At 41.5% G+C, this 18,568-nt stretch overlaps 1 protein-coding gene and 1 long non-coding RNA gene across 3 annotated transcripts in view; one reads left to right on the top strand and one right to left on the bottom strand.

The window, feature by feature from the left end:
- PAH (phenylalanine hydroxylase) overlaps positions 1–15,040 on the bottom strand; it is a 55,914-nt gene extending 40,874 nt beyond the window's left edge. The window contains exons 1-2 of one of the 2 annotated variants that reach the window (XM_005880709.2): positions 14,869–15,040; positions 8,115–8,222 (exon numbers count right to left, since the gene is read on the bottom strand). In XM_005880709.2, coding sequence (XP_005880771.1) covers positions 8,115–8,222; positions 14,869–14,931 — 171 coding nt within the window. In that variant the 5' untranslated portion in view covers positions 14,932–15,040. Of the gene's footprint in view, positions 1–8,114; positions 8,223–10,703; positions 10,770–14,868 lie in introns of those variants that run through there. The other variant, XM_014528729.1, reaches the window with a different exon arrangement.
- Positions 230–5,082, top strand: LOC102251079. Its single transcript, XR_314411.2, has 5 exons — positions 230–441; positions 680–724; positions 984–1,116; positions 2,416–2,540; positions 4,872–5,082. It is a non-coding gene; the product is annotated as an uncharacterized LOC102251079 (long non-coding RNA).
- Positions 15,041–18,568: the final 3,528 nt, after the last annotated feature.

Genomic DNA, 18,568 nt, shown 5'->3' with positions numbered 1-18,568 from the left:
GGTAACTTCCTAAACAAAGAAAAGAATATTGTCATCCTTCTTGGCTCAGAAAGAAAAAGAGTGGGTGAGTCCCACCGGCTATTTACGTAAGTTGAAACTTCAAAAGGAAGAAAGAACCAATCCCTGACATTTGGAGAGCAGAGAACACAGCAACGCCAATAGCCAGGACAGGCCACACCTCTGGCAAGCTTACCTGCTGACTAAGGAGGACAGAGGTGGTGGGGGGGGGGGCAGTTAGGGGGAGGAAGGGCTGGAAGGCTGATCATAGGCTGTTAGTACTCACCACCCACACCACACCCCTGGCAACAGCACTGCCTCTAGGAAGAGCCATAAAACAATTTGTACCCCAAATTCAGTTTGTGCTATTCTAGAGACTTCACTTATGGGGACATACTTTACCTAAGTGTGTAAACTAACTAAATTCCCACAATAGGGGAATGGGTAGGTAGACTATAATGTAATCACTCAGTAGAGAGGACACAACTATTAAAAAGCAAGTCACAACAACATCTTATATAAAATAAAGTGTCAGTGGCCATTGCATGATTGGTGGTCTTCAGATCATGGGCCTATAGATGATTTTGTTTCCTTCTTTCTATTTTCATTTTTATCATAGTTCAACTTTTCTAAAACAATGTTTCTGACTTTTATAATGAAAAATTCACTTTATTTCTTACAGGGTTATAATGACAACCCCTTGGGAAAATACTTACGATGGATATAGGTATGTGATAATTAACAATTTTTTTTAAAAAATGATGCCCAGGCCAACAAAAGACTAGAATGAAATGCATCAAGCTTTTGTTTGATCATATTTGAAATAAAGATAATAATGTTACCTGACAGCTTAGTGAGAATTAGAAAGAGAGAAAGTATTATGTTGGCTGCCTTCATAGGTATTCAGTAAGAACTCATTGTACTCTGCCTGTCTCATTGTGGTAGGATACACATTTCCCTGGACATCAAAACATATTCTGTTTCAGCTCTTTCCTCAGCTCCTTTCCCTGGAACATGTTTCAGAAAAGAGAAGGAAGAGCTGAGCATGTTTTCAGAGGAGACCAGACTGGAAGCAAGAACTTCTTGGACCACACTACCTGCTGCTGCCTGAGAGTACACGTAAGTGAAGTTATGCCCTGCCTATCTCAGAGGTCACATCAAAGACATTCACAAAGAATGTCCCAAGTCATTGGTCTCAAGCAAACAAACGGAAACTTCCAATAGCTCATCCAGTCAAATACTTTCCATGGGCCAACCATTGGGGTACAATAGGGAACAGGGCAGGAAGAATCCCTGCCCTCCTGAAGCTGACATTCTTGAAGGAAGAGACAAATAATAACTGTCATGAATAACTAATAATCATCTTCAGATGGGATGGGGGAAAATAAAGCAGAAAAGAGGGGTAAGTTATCCCAGGGGTGCAATGGAGGTGCCATTTTAAACAGTGTGGTCAGGAAGTCCTCAAAAAATAAACAGGTGACATGTAGCATCGACCTGAAGTCAGTGAGGGAGGAAGGCATGAGGGAACAGTAACTGCAAAGGCCCTGGGCTAAGATAATGTCCAATATGACTGAGAGCCATCAAGGAGGCCAGTGCTGACTAGGGCAGAGTGAGCAAGAGGGAGGGCGCTAGGAAATGAGGAAGAGAAGTAACAGGGAATAGACCACGTAAGGCATTTTTGGCCATTACCTGAAGTTTGGTTTGCACTCCAAGTGATGGAAGAAGCTAAGGGAGGTAATCTGGAAGAGGAGACATCCTTTGACTCATGTTTTAAAAGGAACATTCTGGCAACTGTTTTATGAATAGACTGTAATGGGGCAAGGGCAGGAACGATCCAGAGGCTCTGTGAGAAATGATAGTTACAAAGATTGAGAAGAAATTGCATGGAGGTGCAGACAGGGCTTCTTATGTATTTCACTGGTCTCCTCTTGTGAGAAGGCCCACAACAGCCCCAATTGATCAAGAGTCTAGAAATTCAACCCACTGGGATTAACAGGAAACCGAAAATATTCAGAAAAATATAAACACAATTCATTTCTAGAGGGGGCTCAAGATTACTCCCCCCACTCCCCACCCCACACACACTCTACCTTGGAGGAGAGCTCTTGAGCAGATTCACGCTGGACTTTCAGTAGGATTCACACCCCAGAGACTATCTTTTGGGATTCTACTCTTGCTTCCTTTGGAAGTGTCCCTTGAAATCTTTTGGCCTTTTCTTCCCTGAGTCTTCACCCTTTTTGTTAGATTGTTTCTTCTCCACCCTCCCCTCCATGTAATTGGGGTTGTGTCCAACTTGGAGGAGACCCCTTCCTGGGGAGAGCTGGGGTAGCAGCTTCATCCAGGATCTTCTCAAGGCTTTAGAGAAAAAGGCCTTTCTTTTTCTTACATTCCTCTTTCTATACCTTTTCTTGCCACCAGAGCGATCTGATCAAAAAGGCACCGTGGTGTGGTCTGTTCCAGTCCAGGCCACCGAAAAGCAATCGTGTGTGCTGTCAATGGGCCACAGCGCTGTCTAAACTAACTTCATAACAGAAGTGGGAAAAGTAAGTTCTCTGTTCCTATTTCTCAAGTGTGTCCAGCTCTGAACTGTTCAGCAGCTAAAAACAGTACCTGTTTTCCATTTGAGGCTCTTCCCTTCAATAAATAGGACATCAGACCTGCACGAAATGTTTAGTGCAGCACCATTTGTGTGGACAAACCATGGAAGCCACCTAGGTATCCATCAACAGGAAGTGAATAAATAGAACCACACAAAAGAATAGATAGAGGGGAAAGGAATGAGCAAGAACTGTGTGAGCAAATCTCCAAAACAATGCTCACCACCCTCTCCTCAAGAAAGAGAGCTGCAGGAGAGTTACAATGTTATGAAGATTAAAGCTTGCAAAACGATGCCATGCATCACTAATGCTTGTCTATATAGAACAAAGTATAAAACATGCATGGGAATCATATGCATAAAATTTAAATTCACAGCTACCTCTCAGGAGGGAGTGCAGGAGGAAGGGATACCCAAGGACATTAGTCATTCATACAGTGTTTTATTTCTTAGGCAGGAAGTGAGTTACATGGGTGTTCTTTATATCATTGCCTATATTTGGGGATTTAAATAAAATGAAAATCATCTGGATTCTAAAAACTTTTCTCCACTAGTGGGACTCAAAGTTCTTATTTTTATTAAAAAAGAAATGTTTCCCGTAAGCATTTTCCTGTTCACAGCTGCCCTGGATCTAAGGTCAGGGTGGGGTAAAAGCAACCCTCGTGATTTGCTCTCAATCCTGTCCTGCTCACCAGGCCCAGGGGTCACGGGCAGGCCTCAAAGTCCAAACTGTAGAGTAATAAACATTGCCTGTCTGGATGCCCCCTGCCACCCGGCCTTTGTCCCCAGGAATATGAGGTGGGCAAAGGGCCAAGGATTTGAGGATTTCATGGCCAGATCCCCTGTTTATTCTCTTACTTCAAGTCATTTGTTTCTTTGTTTTGGAATTTACTTCCCTCTGCCTCTCCCCTGGACCACCTCCCTTCATGTTTCAGCTTAAACATTATGCCTGCAAGAAGCCTCCCCTGACCAACTCTATCTCAAGTCTGGGTTAAGGAAGCTTGTGGAACCCCAACCTCTTCCAAGGTCTATAGCGACAGAGAATGTCTGTCTGGCTCATCCCAGTCTCCACAGCACCTATATAGGGTCTGGAAACAGGAGATGCATATATATAAGCTGAATGCATACAGGAGAGAGTATGAGCCCACTGAATATCTGATGAGGGGAAATTGTGGGTCGTCTAGGCAGAGGTAGATAGAGTGTAGGAAGTGAATGTGACTAACATAGCTTGTGCCTTTCCCATTTGTTTCCAAAAGACCAGTCTACTGTGAAAAAGGAGGGGGAAGTCTGAAGCAATGTTTAGCTCCCAGTGTCTAGCCCTGGGCAGCTTGCTTCGCCTGAGCCTCTGTGTCTCCATCAATTATATGATGCTAATGGGGCATACCCGTCACTTAAGAGCTCTGCATATCTGCTGATTTGCTTGTTCCCTTCCCTAGGGAATACACAGTGCGGTGATTAGCAGAGGGCTAGTGGCGGGGGGAATGAGGGGGAGAGACCGCTTCTGTGCAGCTTCCCCAAGGAGCCTGCTTCTAATTTTATAGCCCATTAACCACTTGCAGTAAAGTCTCGCAGGAGACTTTTTTTGTTGTTAAGAAGGTATGGGACATGAAGTAGTAGAGGCTAAAAAAATAGAGAGCTAGGGAAAATGTTTAAAATAAATGCATAAAGAATTGGCAGAACAAGTCCCTGAGGACAATGGGGCATTGGTAGGTTAGCAGGTACAGTTTTTGGTATATTCCTAGTCTTGTGGCCCCAATTCACTAAAACATTTGCTTCTTTACTCCCACCACCCACCCAGCACATGCAAACACAGCACCTGTGTGTCTCTGTTATAAACATCAAACGAGTTGTGTTGCATTCTGATGTTACTAGCTGAGGTCTACAAAGCCACAGGCCCATTGGCAGGCAACATCGTCTCTTCATGGGATGGTGGCTTTGGTGCTAATCATCTAAGGAAAATATGGGCTCTCAGGAAGGGAATGAAACCTCGCACGCTGGGAGAAGTTTGCCCTCCCCTGCAGACCTCGCTTTCTGTTTGAGGAGCTAGGATGTCTCGTATGTGCTCCTGGTGAATGGGGGCTAAGAAAGCTTCCACCGCATGGAGTACATATTAAGAGCTTAAAGGTTGTATCTCAAAAACATTGCATTCAGAAAAAAACTATATAGCAATTCTTACTGAACACTTAATATGTAACTGCTCTGAGGGTTTTACAGGCATTAATATTTAATCCGCACAACTACCCTTTAAATCAGACACTATCCTATTCCCATTTTACAGATAAGGAACTGAAGCACAGGAAAATCAAACAGCTCTCCCAAAGCCACAGCACCGTCTCCCAGAGTCCACGCCCTTGACCACTCTACTGAACTGACACAAAGAGGTTTCAGAACAATGTGCAAAGCATGGGACCTGTCAATATCAATAAAGCTTTTTAAAGGACTGGAAGGAAATATGCTAAACTGATAAAAATGTTGCCTAGGCCAGCCGTTGTGGCTCAGTGGTTGTGTCAACCCAGGAACCAAGAAGTCACCAATTCGATTCGTGGTCAGGGCACATGCCCGGGTTGCGGGCTCAATCCCCAGTGCGGGGAGTGCAGGAGGCAGCCAATTGATGATGTTCCTCTCTCATCAATGTTTCTATCTCTCTTTCCCTTCCCCTTTCTCTCTCTCTAAAAATCAATAAAAACATATTTTAAAAATATAATAATAATGCTGTGGCCTGGACATTTGCAGGATGACACGATTGAAGGACTATAGAAAGAACTATAGCTATATCTTGAATGTTCTCTATTTTTAAAGAACAATATGTCAATTTGTAATTTTGGAAACCATAATCATACATGAGAAAAAATGAAAGTGAATATGTCCACATGCTGACAGTGGTTTATGGTAGATGGTGGAATTATGGACAATTATTTTTCTTGTATTTTGACACATTTTTCAATTTGGAAAAAAAGAAAGAAAGAATACCTGTAACAGATCCTCCTGCCCCCAGAGAATAGGAGGACGGGGCCAGAATATTTGCACATTTGAAAAACTCCATAGATGCTTCAGATGTACAGGGAGAGCTGTATTTGGCAGTTCAGAGAGAGCTTGTGGGCCTCGGAACCTGAGCTCAGCCCCATCTCTACCACACCTTTGCTGTGTGGTCGCCTCGCAGAATGTCAGTTTCCTCATTCAAAAAATGGAGTAATACCTTCTTCACCAAGTTGAATGAGGACCAAATCAAGCCTGGCTTACCACCTAATGTGGTTCCACACCCGCTAGAATGAGATTTTCCTCCTTGCCTTGGCACTTTGAATAATTATAACTTAACTCTGCATTTTCCAGGCTGGTAAGGAGAAGCAGAAGGTATGCTGGCTTATACAATGTTTAGGGCAGTTTCTGAAATACATCTGGGGAAAAAATCAATACATACTAACACCAACCCTTTTATTAATCACCCAGGACAGTAACCTCTGTGACCTCCTCTGTAAATGGGTCTAATAACATCACTTCTTGACCAGGGCAATTAAAATTTGGGGATAATGCTTTAAAAAGTTCACCCAAATGGTGAGCACACAATGCAATACACAGATGATGTGTTGTGGAATAGCATATTTGAGGCTTATGTAATGTTAGTAACCGATGTCACCCAATGAATTTAATTTTAAAAAGTTTACCCAGAGTGCACACATACACACACACACACACTCCTTGGGTACATTTCATCCAGTCTGGGTAATTTAGTTACTTGTGGTTTATTTATTAAGTTGAAAACATCCTATTAATTTACTATTATTTAATTTATTAACTCTACTGCCTGACCTCTCAAGGGGAAAATGCTGATTTGATTGACTGAATAATACAAGGGCTAAATTATTACAAAGGAGAATTTTACAGATACATTATTTTTATAAACTGTTTGTCATTCAGAAAGTACCTTGCCTCTCTTCTCCAACCATTGCTTGAGAACTGACATTTCCCATCCCACCCCTCTTTTTTCATAGTCAAGTTTAATTTTTTAATTAACTATTTTTAGATAAATTTCAGATTGACAGAAAAACTGAGAGAATACTGCTGAAAATCCCAACGTACTCTGCACCCAGTTTCCCTATTGTTCACATCTTATATTGGTGGTGAAATATTAATAAACCAATATTAGTACATTGTCATAAACTAAAGATATTACTGCATTTGAATTTCCTTAGTTTATATCTAATGTCTTTTTTCTGTTCTAGGATCCCATTCAGACCACTATATTACATATAGTCAGTATGTCCCTTAAGGTTCCTCTTGGCTATAACAATTTCTCAGGTATTTCTTGTTTTTTATGACCTTGAGTTTTAAGGAGTTATGGATCAGGTATTTTATATATTGTCCCTTAACTAAAATTTGTCAGATGTTTTTCTCATGGTTAGACTGTGGTTATGGGTTTGGGGAGGAAGACTGCAGAGGCAAAGTGCCATTCTCATCATTATCGATATGACTTGTCACTATTGATTTTGACCTTGATCACCTGGCTGAGCTACTCCTTGTTGGGTTCTCCACAGAAAAGTTACTCTTCCCTCATCTCATATTATTTTCAATGGAAGAAAGTCACTCTGTGCCATCCACACTGAAGAAGGGGCGGGGGTTGGTTCTTGTCTCTGAGTAGAATATCTACTTAAATTATTTGGAATTCTTCTCCATGGGAGTTTTGTCTCTTCTCCATTTATTTACATATTCAATCACCAGATTTCATTTTATTAAAGAACTCAGGGTAAAACTTAATTGGTTCAAAAATATTCCTTCTTAAAATCCAGGGCAAAGAGTAAAAGAAAAGTCTGATTTCCTTTGCTTATATTTAAATTTAATTTCATTCTTAATGAATCACTTAATATATTAAAATTTGGGTGTGTAGAGGATGTAAGATGACTAAGCCAAGGTTCCCTGCCTGAAGAAACCATCCTCAGGGCCAGAGAGAAATGTATACCCTGAAGGCAAACAAGTGCTACTGTTAAAAGCAAAAACATTGAGCCCTAACTGGTTTGCCTCAGTGGATAGAGCGTTGGCCTGCGGACTGAAGGGTCCCAGGTTCGATTCCGGTCAAGGGCATGTACCTTGGTTGCAGGCACATCCCCAGTAGGGGGTGTGCAGGAGGTAGCTGATCAATGTTTCTCTCTCATCGATGTTTCTAACTCTCTATCTCTCTCCCTTCCTCTCTGTAAAAATCAATAAAATATATTTTAAAAATTATAAAAAAAGCAAAAACATTGAGAAGATGGTAATTAATTCAAGAAAAGTTTGATAAAAAGAAGTCTAAGGCCAGGGCTGGTTTCCTTGATGTGCAACCAGGATTCTGAATGACTCTAACTATGAATACAGAAACTGAGGCTCAGAGAGAAGAACAACTTAATTAAAGTCACAGTTGGTTAATGCAAAAGCCTAAGCTGAAAAGCAAGTCTGCCAGATTCTATCCTATGTTCACTGCACCCAACTAGAAAATTACACAGAAGTCAGCTATGCCACTATCCCAGGCAGAAATGAATAATGCTCTTACCTCAAATAAGCGCAAGACTTTGGCTAGTGCGCCAACTTCTTCTTTGAGTGAGAAAATCAGTGATACGGCATCATTTTCATTGGAGTTGTTTTCAATATAGCTTGTTTCCTACAGAATTAAACATACTTGGTTAAAATGCTTTCCATGGCTTAGCAACTCATTTCTGTGAAACCTCCAGGGAGGAGACCATCAGGAACTCTTTTATCTAGTTAAACCTTGGAATATATAGATTCTATAGAGAAGTATATAATGTGATGGGAAATAAGTCAAGGTCAGTGATATTTTCAATAATACTCCTAGGTCAGATTTCAACTTTAGAAGCTTCAGTTATTCACTGGTGTCACCAGTCACCCTGTAGATCCAGTACCTTTTAATGAGCACCAGCCAAGTGCCAGGTAATAGGGCTCAGAGATTCAAAGATGAAGAAACTCAAAATTTGGTTGAATAGACACACAACAAACCAAATAACTAAAAAAATAAATTAAAAAAATAAATGCTTAGAGCTGGTTCAAAAAGTGTCCCAGGAAAACATTGAAAAATATAGGGTGGAAAGTCCTAAAAACAGAACACACAGAATTTTGAGTCTGAAGATGTGGGTTAGGATTCTCTCAGTTGAACTACTTTGGGCAAATCATTTAGCCTTCATAGTTTCTTCATCTGTAAAATTATGCTAATAACAAGCCCTGTCTAAGTATTGTTCAGATGATGAAAAAAGAAAAGATAAAGTAATTCAAATAGAATATTAAGAGGAGTCTATAAAAATGATGATAATATTTTAAATACATGAGAATGACTTCTTGGCCTTTGGCAAAGCTCTCAGGGAAGCATTAACTTGTTCTTGTATACTGGGATCTTCGATATACAACTATAAAAAAAGTTACCAGATACATAAAAGTACACAAATAACCCACTGGAAGGTGGATGTCTTAAACAAAACAGCAAAGCATGTCAAGGATCTAGCACTTTCTACATGCATGTGATAGCAAATTAGGGTGGGATTAGGATTGGCAGTCCAGAAAGTGCTGAAATTTTTTACATTAGTTTTATAATAATATATAAAGTTCCATGTGTGCCCACAAATAAATAGCATGTACCTAAAACTAGGAAAAAATGTACAGAAAATTACTCTCTTATAAGCAGATTAAAGAAATTAGTGGAATGGATGTTACATTATCTCAATGGATAGACCCTGTGTTGGACAGGGTCTATCAATGAGTGGGTGTAATAAGCCCTGCGTAAACACCAATGACCCTTAGGACAAACTTCTTTTAATTCAGAAAATAGATTTCCCCAGAACCTTATCTGAAACAGAGCAAGTGTGATTAGGAGTTTCAAATGAATTAGAAGACTGAACTGTTATATATCTTTATATGGAGCATAATGTAGTCTTTCTTAAAAATTTTTAATCCATCATTTATTAAGATCCTATAATGTCACAGGCATTTGGATGATCTCATTTAATTCTTGTAACAATCTAGGACAAGCATGTCAAACTCACGGTCCTCGGGTCACATGCGGCCCACAACGAATATTTTTTGCGGCCCAGCCAATATAACGGTATGTAAGAAACATTTTAATAAAAATTTTGTAACTTAACTTTTAAAATATTTTGTTATACATAATTATTAATAACAAACTACAATGTTCTCTAATGACTGATTACTATAATCATGTTGCATTCATTTCCATTACCCGCCTTACGCGCAGGCGCACCATTTCTTTCTACTAATACTAGCAGCATATATTTTAGCAGCTGATTGCCACGTCATTAGTCTTGGGCTGACTTGTTTGGCGTGCACAACAGGAAATATTTTGCTTTCGGAAAAGAAAAATAGGGGAAATATTTTGCTTTCGGAAAACAAGAAAAATAGGTTTATTTGCATTGCGCTTATTAATTTGTGCAGTTATTCAGTTTCTGGTAAGTTAATATTCCAGAAAAAATATTAATTTTTATTAAAATGTTCTATTATTTTATGTTAACTATTACTCATTTATTTCAGCCCTTTGTATTCAGCATGTCTCTATCGAAATAAACCTATGTTCTATGAAAATTGAAGCTTTTGTTTTTTTTGCGGCCCACATAAACATAAACCTTGTTTATTTGGCCCGTGTTAGTCTTTGGGTTTGACATGCTTGATCTAGAAGGTAGGTTTATTAATTTCCAAGTGCCTCCTTTTACTGAGGACAAAATTAAGGTTTAGAGAAATTAAGTAATTTACCCATTGTTATGTAACCCAGAATACTATCTATGAATCCGGATTTACAGCAGACTCTATCCCACCTTCTCCCTCCTCTAAGCCCTGCCAAAGATATGCAGATGAGTTTCTGACAGCAGTCTTCTTCCCACCAGAGAACACTGAGCCCTTAGTCCTTTCTGATTTCCTTGAAATGACAAAGGGTGTCCCTGTTTCTAGTTCCCTTGGCAACATTCTCTTATCCTGTTGGCCTCCAAGAAAAGGGACATATTACTGATACATCTCCACAGATGTCACCTCTCGATTCAGACATGTATGTACCGTGCTCAAAATTCCAGCACCACCCCCTTCCCACTCCTGTGCATGTTCAGCCAACCACCAAGACCAATCTGACCTTCTGCAGACATAGCTCTCAGGGCCAGGTCCTTCTTTTGTTCCTACTGCCAGCGCACTAATCCAGCTCTTAGTGATCCTCATAGATCCAACCCAAATAATTTTGCTCATGTCCTTTTCCTACTCAGTTCTTTAGAGCCCCCTGATGGCCAGTGGGATAAAATACTTCCTTCTGAGAGTCAAGGGCCTCCTAAGGATCACCCACAAGAACCTCCCCACCATCCAACTGGTTTCCTCCTTGCCCTTTCAACTCCTCATTGGGGTAAATCCACTGCACTCCTCTCTCTCCCTCTTTCAAACAGCTCACCCTTCCCCAAAAGCCCTCTTGGGTCTCGCTTCTCTTAGAAACAATCCCTCTTCATTCTGTGCATTGCTTTGGCTTCTGATGCCCATGAGGAACTTGAATTTGACTCACAGAGCTAGACTTGGCTTTAGAGTTCATCTAGTTCAAACCCTCATTTTTCAGATAGAGAAACTATGGGCTAAAGGAAGTGACTCACCTGAGGTCACACAGGTAGTGGTCCCAGGTCGAGAACTCTGGATCCTAATTATCAGTCATTCTATACAATTAACTCTGCTATGAACATAAGGTCCATCTTAAGACCTAGGTTTCTTACAAAGAGCTCCTCTCTGATCTAATCACCAGTTACTCAATACCACTCCTCACCTGTTCCTGTGCCTCTTTTACTTTCTCCATTCTCCCCACACAATTTCTAAATCAGGGCTTCTCAGTGAGTGTTCCTTGGATCTCCACTCCAGAATTACCTGGTGATTCCTTATTCAAATGCAGATCCCTGGGTCCCTCCCAAACCAATCAAATCAGGATATCTTGGGTAGGATCTTAGAATCTGCATTTTCAAAAGCATCGCAGATTGTTACTTAACCATGAAATATTTTAAAATCACTGATAAAAATATACAGCCTATTTTTTAAAAAATTATGACTTTTCTCCAATGTGTCTGCAAATTTACATTTGCCATATGATAAGTCACTACTCTTTAGTGTTAGTAAAATTAATATTGACTGAGTTCCCACTGTGGGCCAGGAACCATACTTGGTACTTTTCATAGTTAATAAGCTTCATTATTGGCAGCAACTAGCACTATTCTAAGAGTTTACATGTTTCCACAGTAGCCCCATGAAGTAGTTTTACAAATAAAGAAATAAATTCAGCAAGGTTAAGTGGCCTGTCCAAGACACCCAGCTCATAAGTAGCAAAGTCTGGACTTGAACTCGGGGCCAACAACTCCAAAGTTCTTATTCTACCTCCTAATGGCAGACTCAACTGGGACTACAGCTCCTCTTTTCAAAGCCTGAGAGACTTTAAATGAAAGGAAGCTCACGAAAGTTTGTGAAATGGTGTGGTCTTGGGTAGATACTAATTTCAACATTGCTACATTGACCCAGCATGGGACCTTGGCCAAATCTCTTCCAGAATATGTTTTTATTGGCTCATAATCCAACCCTTATTTGTTTCCAATAGACATGTGAGTTGACTTAGAAACAAAGGTACCTCCAGGATGGGTAAAAGCAGGCAAGAGAAGCTCAGAAACTAAGTAGGAAGAAATAGGGCTGGGAGAAAGAACTTTACTAGGAACCAGAAAGAAAAGTATTTTGATCATTGAGCAATACATTTAACAATAGAAATATATTGTGTTGGGTTGTGTCTAACAAATACATTCATTGTATATGGAAAAAAAGAACACTTTTCCAAATTACAAGCAATAATACTCTTTGGCAAGGATACTCCAGGGGCATTGCTTTTCATTCTTAGTGCTTTTGAGGGGCCATAGTAAGAGGTGCATAATTGCCTGAGTGGTTAAACACACATGTATCTACCGTGTAAGACAACTCAAGAAAGATGCAAGCATCCTGCCATGTACACACTATACCTCTATATTCCAGCATTTCTCTATAGGAGAAAGCAGTGAGGTAGAGGAGCATGCAGGGGAGAAGGAAGGCTCAGAGTCAAATCTGGTTTTGAACACTGGCTTCACCATTCTTAGTTGTGATTTCTGAGTTCCCTTCATCTTCTATTCCATTTCCTGCACTATTTTTCTTCACAGCACTTATCTCTGCAAGAAATTATATGTTCATTTGGTTAACTTTTTTATTGTCTGTCTCCTACAGTACAATGTAAGTTTCTCCAGGATAGAAGCTCTGTTGTGCCTGACACGTGGTAGGTGCTCAATAAGTCTTTGTTGGGTGAACGAGTGAGTCAACATCTCTTGCAGAATTGTTCTGCTTGTTGCATGTGTGGAGTGCTTGCCATACCGTATGCCTTCCAACCTTATGTCAGAATTACATCCAGTGTATGGTCTTTATCTGAGCTGATAGCTTCATGAAAGCATAAACTGTATCTTTTTCACAGACTGTCAGACTTGGATGAAATCCTTAAGTCTATTCCAGTTCAAACACTCCTCCTCCCCAATTTCACAGTCACAGAACTGGGCCTCTTCCCACCCCAATTACATTGCTTTCCCAATACATAGCTTCACTAACCCAAAGATGAGATCCCAGGTCTCCTGACTTCATGCTCAGCATTGCTCCCTGACAAAGTTATACCAGTCACTATACCTGATTCAGTGATGGTCCCTCCTGCCAATGTTCCAGACACATTTTGTTGAACAATTAAGCCCATTCCAGCTATACACCACTGGCACTTTCCTGTTTCAGGAACTGTGCTAAGTGCTTTATAGACATTATTTCATTTCATCCTCACACCAACCCTAGGATGTGGGTACTTTTATTCAAATTTTTCAAATGAATAAAGGTGAGGCTCTGCAAAGTTAAATACCCTGCTTTCAATGTGCAGGGGGTATCATGGCATGTTCTAAACCCTGCTCTTTACCTCTAGTCATTAAGAGTGATGATCTGTGGGTCTCAATCTTATTCTCAGTGCTTTATAAACAAAGCTTTACTCTCCAGGTCGCTGCCCCTAACTTCTTCTCATGATTGTGGAGGTCTGTGGCCAGAAACTAAAGGATGACAAGTCAGGATCTATTCTGGGAACTGTCTGACTCCCACACCATCCCTCTTCAATCCCAAGCTCTCCCGTCTTCCAAACATCGCATACATTTTCAAAGGAAGTCTTCCGCTCAGAACTCAAAACAAACGTGAGTGAAAAGTTCTACAGCTCCTCTGGTTATCCTAAAACATCAGCCACTCATCCCCTCCCCTCCACCTTCCTGTTCTCTAGATGGTTCTCACTAACCCTATTGATGAAAGGTGTCTGCAGAGTTAGGTTTGCTCCCTGAGCTGGGCTTTAGTTCTGAACCAGAGAGTCCAGGAGTCTGGTAAATCATAAAAGAATGCAATTGTTTACCTCAAGAGAAAGGCAGCAAATCCCAGAGAATCAGACAACACCTTATCCCCAAATCACATTTAGGGCTCTCCCACATTCCAAGTCCAAGGCTAACTTATTCACTTTCCTCTCTGTTTAATTTTCTCCTTCCCCAGGTCTGAGTAAGTCTGAGACTTTCTTCATGCCCCATTTTCTCCCAAAGATTAAAAAAAGGATGCAATTTCTCACAATTTTGCCACTTCAATAGATGCCTGCGAGCATTTTATAAACATCACAAAAGAGCAGATGGAGAAGGACCCCATCTCCCATTCCAGACCGTTAAGGACCAGCCCCTTCAATGTACAGAAGAAAAAGCAGGCAACAGAAAGGGAGGGTGACCTGTCTAAAGACACACAGCTAGCCCTAACCGGTTTGGCTCAGGCAGAGGATAGAGCATCGGCCTGTGGACCAAGAGGTCCTAGGTTCGATTCAGGTCAAGGGCATGTACCTTGGTTGGGGACACATCCCCAGTAGGAGGTGTGCAGGAGGCAGCTGATCGATGTTTCTCTCTCATCGATGTTTCTAACTCTCTATCCCTCTCCCTTCCTCTCTGTAAAAAATCAATAAAATATATTAAAATAAATAAAGACACACAGCTAGTTGGTGGCTACTAAAAGCCAGATCCCTAACTCCTAAAGTAGTGCTCTTTCCCCCTGAAAGCCACGCAGGGCTGATGTCCTGCCCAGGAAACAATTGTTGAGGACCTATATTATCTGATGACTTCCTGGACAATTTCATCATCTTCAAATGGAAACAGACATCGCGGTGAGCTTATGGAAGTAGGAGACACCAGCATCCCCCTCCCTGCGCGGCTGAGGCTCACCTGGCCAAAGTCTGAGAGTTTCCTGGTCAGGCCTCTTCGGTTCTCCAGGACCACAGCTGACATGCTGGCTCCGGGCAAGTGAGGTCTCTGGCTCTAGGCTGTCAGTCACGGGCAGGTTTGTCAGCAACACGTGGTGCTGAGGTTTTTAACCTGACATCAGGGAGAAGAGGGCGGTTTGCAAAGGTGTCTCCTGCAGCGCTCCAGCCACAGTACCGCCCCAGGGGGTGTGTTCTGACGCAGAGAGCTCCAGGGCTGGAGGGTGTGAGGAGGCCAGACTTGGCTGCCCGCCCTGGGTGGAGGAAGCTGCCTGGGAGGAGCCCAGGGCCACATGTAAGCTGGTCATTAGTCAGATTTGGCTTTTCCAGGACTCTCAGAAGCAAGGGGAGCAGGTTCTCTGCATTGGAGTAAGCCTGAGACCACTGATGATTCTAATGATACAATTTTAAGAAATAACCCTTTGTCCCGCCCTCTGCTCACAGAAGCAGAGTCAGGATCCCTAATTGACATTTTTTTAAAAATCTTTTCTATTAACCACTGAACAAACTGCCTTTCTGGGCTTTGACTTCAGAGAACTACATACAAGATCACACTGGAAATGCTGAGCCCAGTTGCTAAAGAGCAAAGGTAAAAGAGAGAGAGAGAGAACTGGATTGAAATCCAGCCACGTGTCCTGAAGGTATTTACCTAACTTTGCCCCAAGAGGATGGCAGAGCCCCCTTGCCAGGGTGTTTCAAGAATATGCGTAATAAGAGTAATGAGGTAATGCATTAAACAGTTAGTACAGTTCTTGCCATATAGTTAAACACTTAGTAAACGGAAGGTAGCATTTCAAAGTGTGTCACTCAGCATAATACTCCCCAGGTCCATCCATGCTGTTGTAAAGGGTAATACTTCCTTCATTTTCTTTTTTAAAATATATTTTTACTGATTTCAGAGAGGAAGGGAGAGGGAGAGAGAGATAGAAACATCAATGATGACAGAGAATCATCGATTGGCTGCCTCCTGCATGCCCTCCTCCTGAGGACCAAGCCCGCAACCTGGGCATGTGCCCTTGACTGAAATTGAACCCAGGACCCTTTTAGTCCACAGGGTGGCGCTCTATACACTGAGCCCAACCTGCTAGGGCAAGACTTCCCTCATAATAGCTGAGTAGTATTCCATTGTGCAAATGTACCACAGCTTTTTTACCCACTCATCTACTGATGGGCACCTGGAGTGCTTCCAAATCTTGGCTATTGTAAATAATGTTGCAATGAGCATAGGGGAGCATATGTTCTTTTGAGTTAGTGTTTCAGGTTTCTTTGGATATATTCCCAGAAGTGGGATTGCTGGATCATAAAACAGTTCCACTTTCTTCATGCTGCCAAGTGAAATAAGCTAGTCAGAGGAAGACAAGTACCATATAATTTCATTGCTGTGTGGAATCTAATGAACAACATAAGCTAACAAACTAAAAAAAGACTCAGAGAACAGACTGCCACCTGTAAGAGGGGAGGGGAATTACAGAGCTGGATGAAAAAGGTGAAGGGATTAAGTAAAAAACTAATAGACACAGATAACAGTATGATGACTACCAGAGGAAAATGGGGGTGAGAGGAAGTAGAAGATAATAAAGGGGGCATAAATGATAATGGAAGCAGACTTGACTTGGGGTGGTGAGCACACAATGCAGTGGACAGATGATGTACTATAGAATTGTACACTAGAAATCTATATAATTTCATTAACCAATGTCACTCCAATAGATTCAATTAAAATAAATAAATAAATAAATAAATAAATAGCCAAGAGTACATGCCCGGGTTGCAGGCTCCATCCTCAGTGTGGGGCTTGCAGAAGGCAGCTGATCAATGATTCATCATTGATGTTTCTATCTCTCCCTCTACCTTTCTGAAATCAATAAAAATATATTTAAAATAATAATAAATAAAAAGTATGTGACCACAAATAATTATTGAGGATCTGTACTGCATTCCAGTAGGTATTGGGGATACAACAGTGAATGATACAGTCAGTGAACAGAGGACCCTGCCTCCCCCACCATGCTGCCCTTCTAGAAGGGGTGGAGAAGACAGAAAATAAATAAGGGTAGGCGGAGATCAGCCTCCTAAGAAAATAAGGGATGGGCTAGGAGTAAGTTGGTGGCTGTTGGAGAGTGGACTCTTTCAAGTGGGCAGGAATATGTCATTCCCCCCTTTTTTTTCAGATCAAGAAACTGAGATGAGGCATTTGTTGCCAATAGGAGCAAAACAACATATAAAAGAACACTGCAAACTCAGAGGTTCAGGAAGGATCTGAAAAATCAGTGGCATCAAGGCCTTGAGTGGCTGCCTAATATTTACCCAGGAGGGGGTAATGGACTGAGAGAAAACAAGCCAATACAAGAGTTTTCTAAAAATCCACCCTCTCCCCTCCCACAATTATTTGATGGAATGACCAAGCATCTGCCCCCCCAACCCCCCAAAAAAGTCCCAGATTTGAGATTCAAAACAAATGGATTCCACCACTGATTAGCTGTGTACCTTTGGTCAAGTCCATGCCTCAGCTTCTTTGCCTTTACAATGAGGGTTTTACTCAGGCTTCAGACTTTGCTGAAATCGCTCAAGCAAGCAGCAGCTGGCAGTAGCATGCCCCAAACCTATTAGTAAAAGGCCCGAGACTTGGCAATATCATCAGCCTGCCTTGCTTCACAGCTGGGCCTCACCTGACACTTCCAAGCTTGATACAAATAGCAGCCATCTGCAGACCTCTCTATAGCTCCTGTTGGGTGGCCCCAGGCTGATTTTGCAATTTCCAGGAGGCCCCAGAGCCAGTGCACCTGGTGGACAGCTTTAGACCATTCCAGATTACAACTCTACATATCCACAAGTGACACACTCAAGGGGCAGGCTCAGTAAGCACCAAAGCCCCACTGAAACGAGTCCTATTAAATAGGGTTGTCTCCTGCAAAACAGTTCTTCCACTGTAGTCACAGCTAGTCCTTACAGCCAATTGGCCTGGAGGTTAATTTCTCCCAGTGACACCAACAGTAATCAAGGCTCAACTACAACAAGAATATGCACACAGCCCACACAGGGATGCACCTAGAGTGCCCAGCTCAGGTGACTGGGGAGGATAAGCCACTGGATCCTACCGGACACCTACCACACAAGGCCACTCCAGGAGACAGAACAGCTCTACCTAATACACAGAAACAAATACAAGAAAGCAGCCAAAATGTGGAGACAAAGAAACATGTCACAAATAAAAGAACAGAAGAAATCTGCAGAAAAAGAACTAAATGAAATGGGAGCAAGCAAACTACTAGATACAGAGTTCAAAACAATGGTCATAAGTTTGCTCAAGGATCCTAATGAGAACTTCCAGGGACTTGGTGAGACTTTCAAGGATCTTAGTGAGAATTTCAAAAACCTTAGTGAGAACACCAAAGACATGAAAAAGGACCAGTCAGAAATTAAATATACACTAACTGAAATAAAGAATATTTTATAGGGATTCAACAGTAGAGTAGTGGATGCCAAGAATCAAATCAATGATTTGGAATATGAGGAAGCAAAAAACACCCAATCAGAAGAGCAAAAGGAAGAAAGAATCCAAAAATATGAAGATAGTGTAAGGAGCCTCTGGGACAACGTCAAGCATACCAACATTCGCATAATGGGGGCAACCAGAAGGAGAAGAGAGTGAGCAAGATATTGAA

This window comes from Myotis brandtii, unplaced genomic scaffold (assembly GCF_000412655.1).
Source record: "Myotis brandtii unplaced genomic scaffold, ASM41265v1 scaffold65, whole genome shotgun sequence".
NCBI lineage: Eukaryota > Metazoa > Chordata > Mammalia > Chiroptera > Vespertilionidae > Myotis > Myotis brandtii.
The sequence above is the reverse complement of the archived record's forward strand: the minus strand, read 5'-3'. Positions and strand labels throughout refer to the sequence as shown.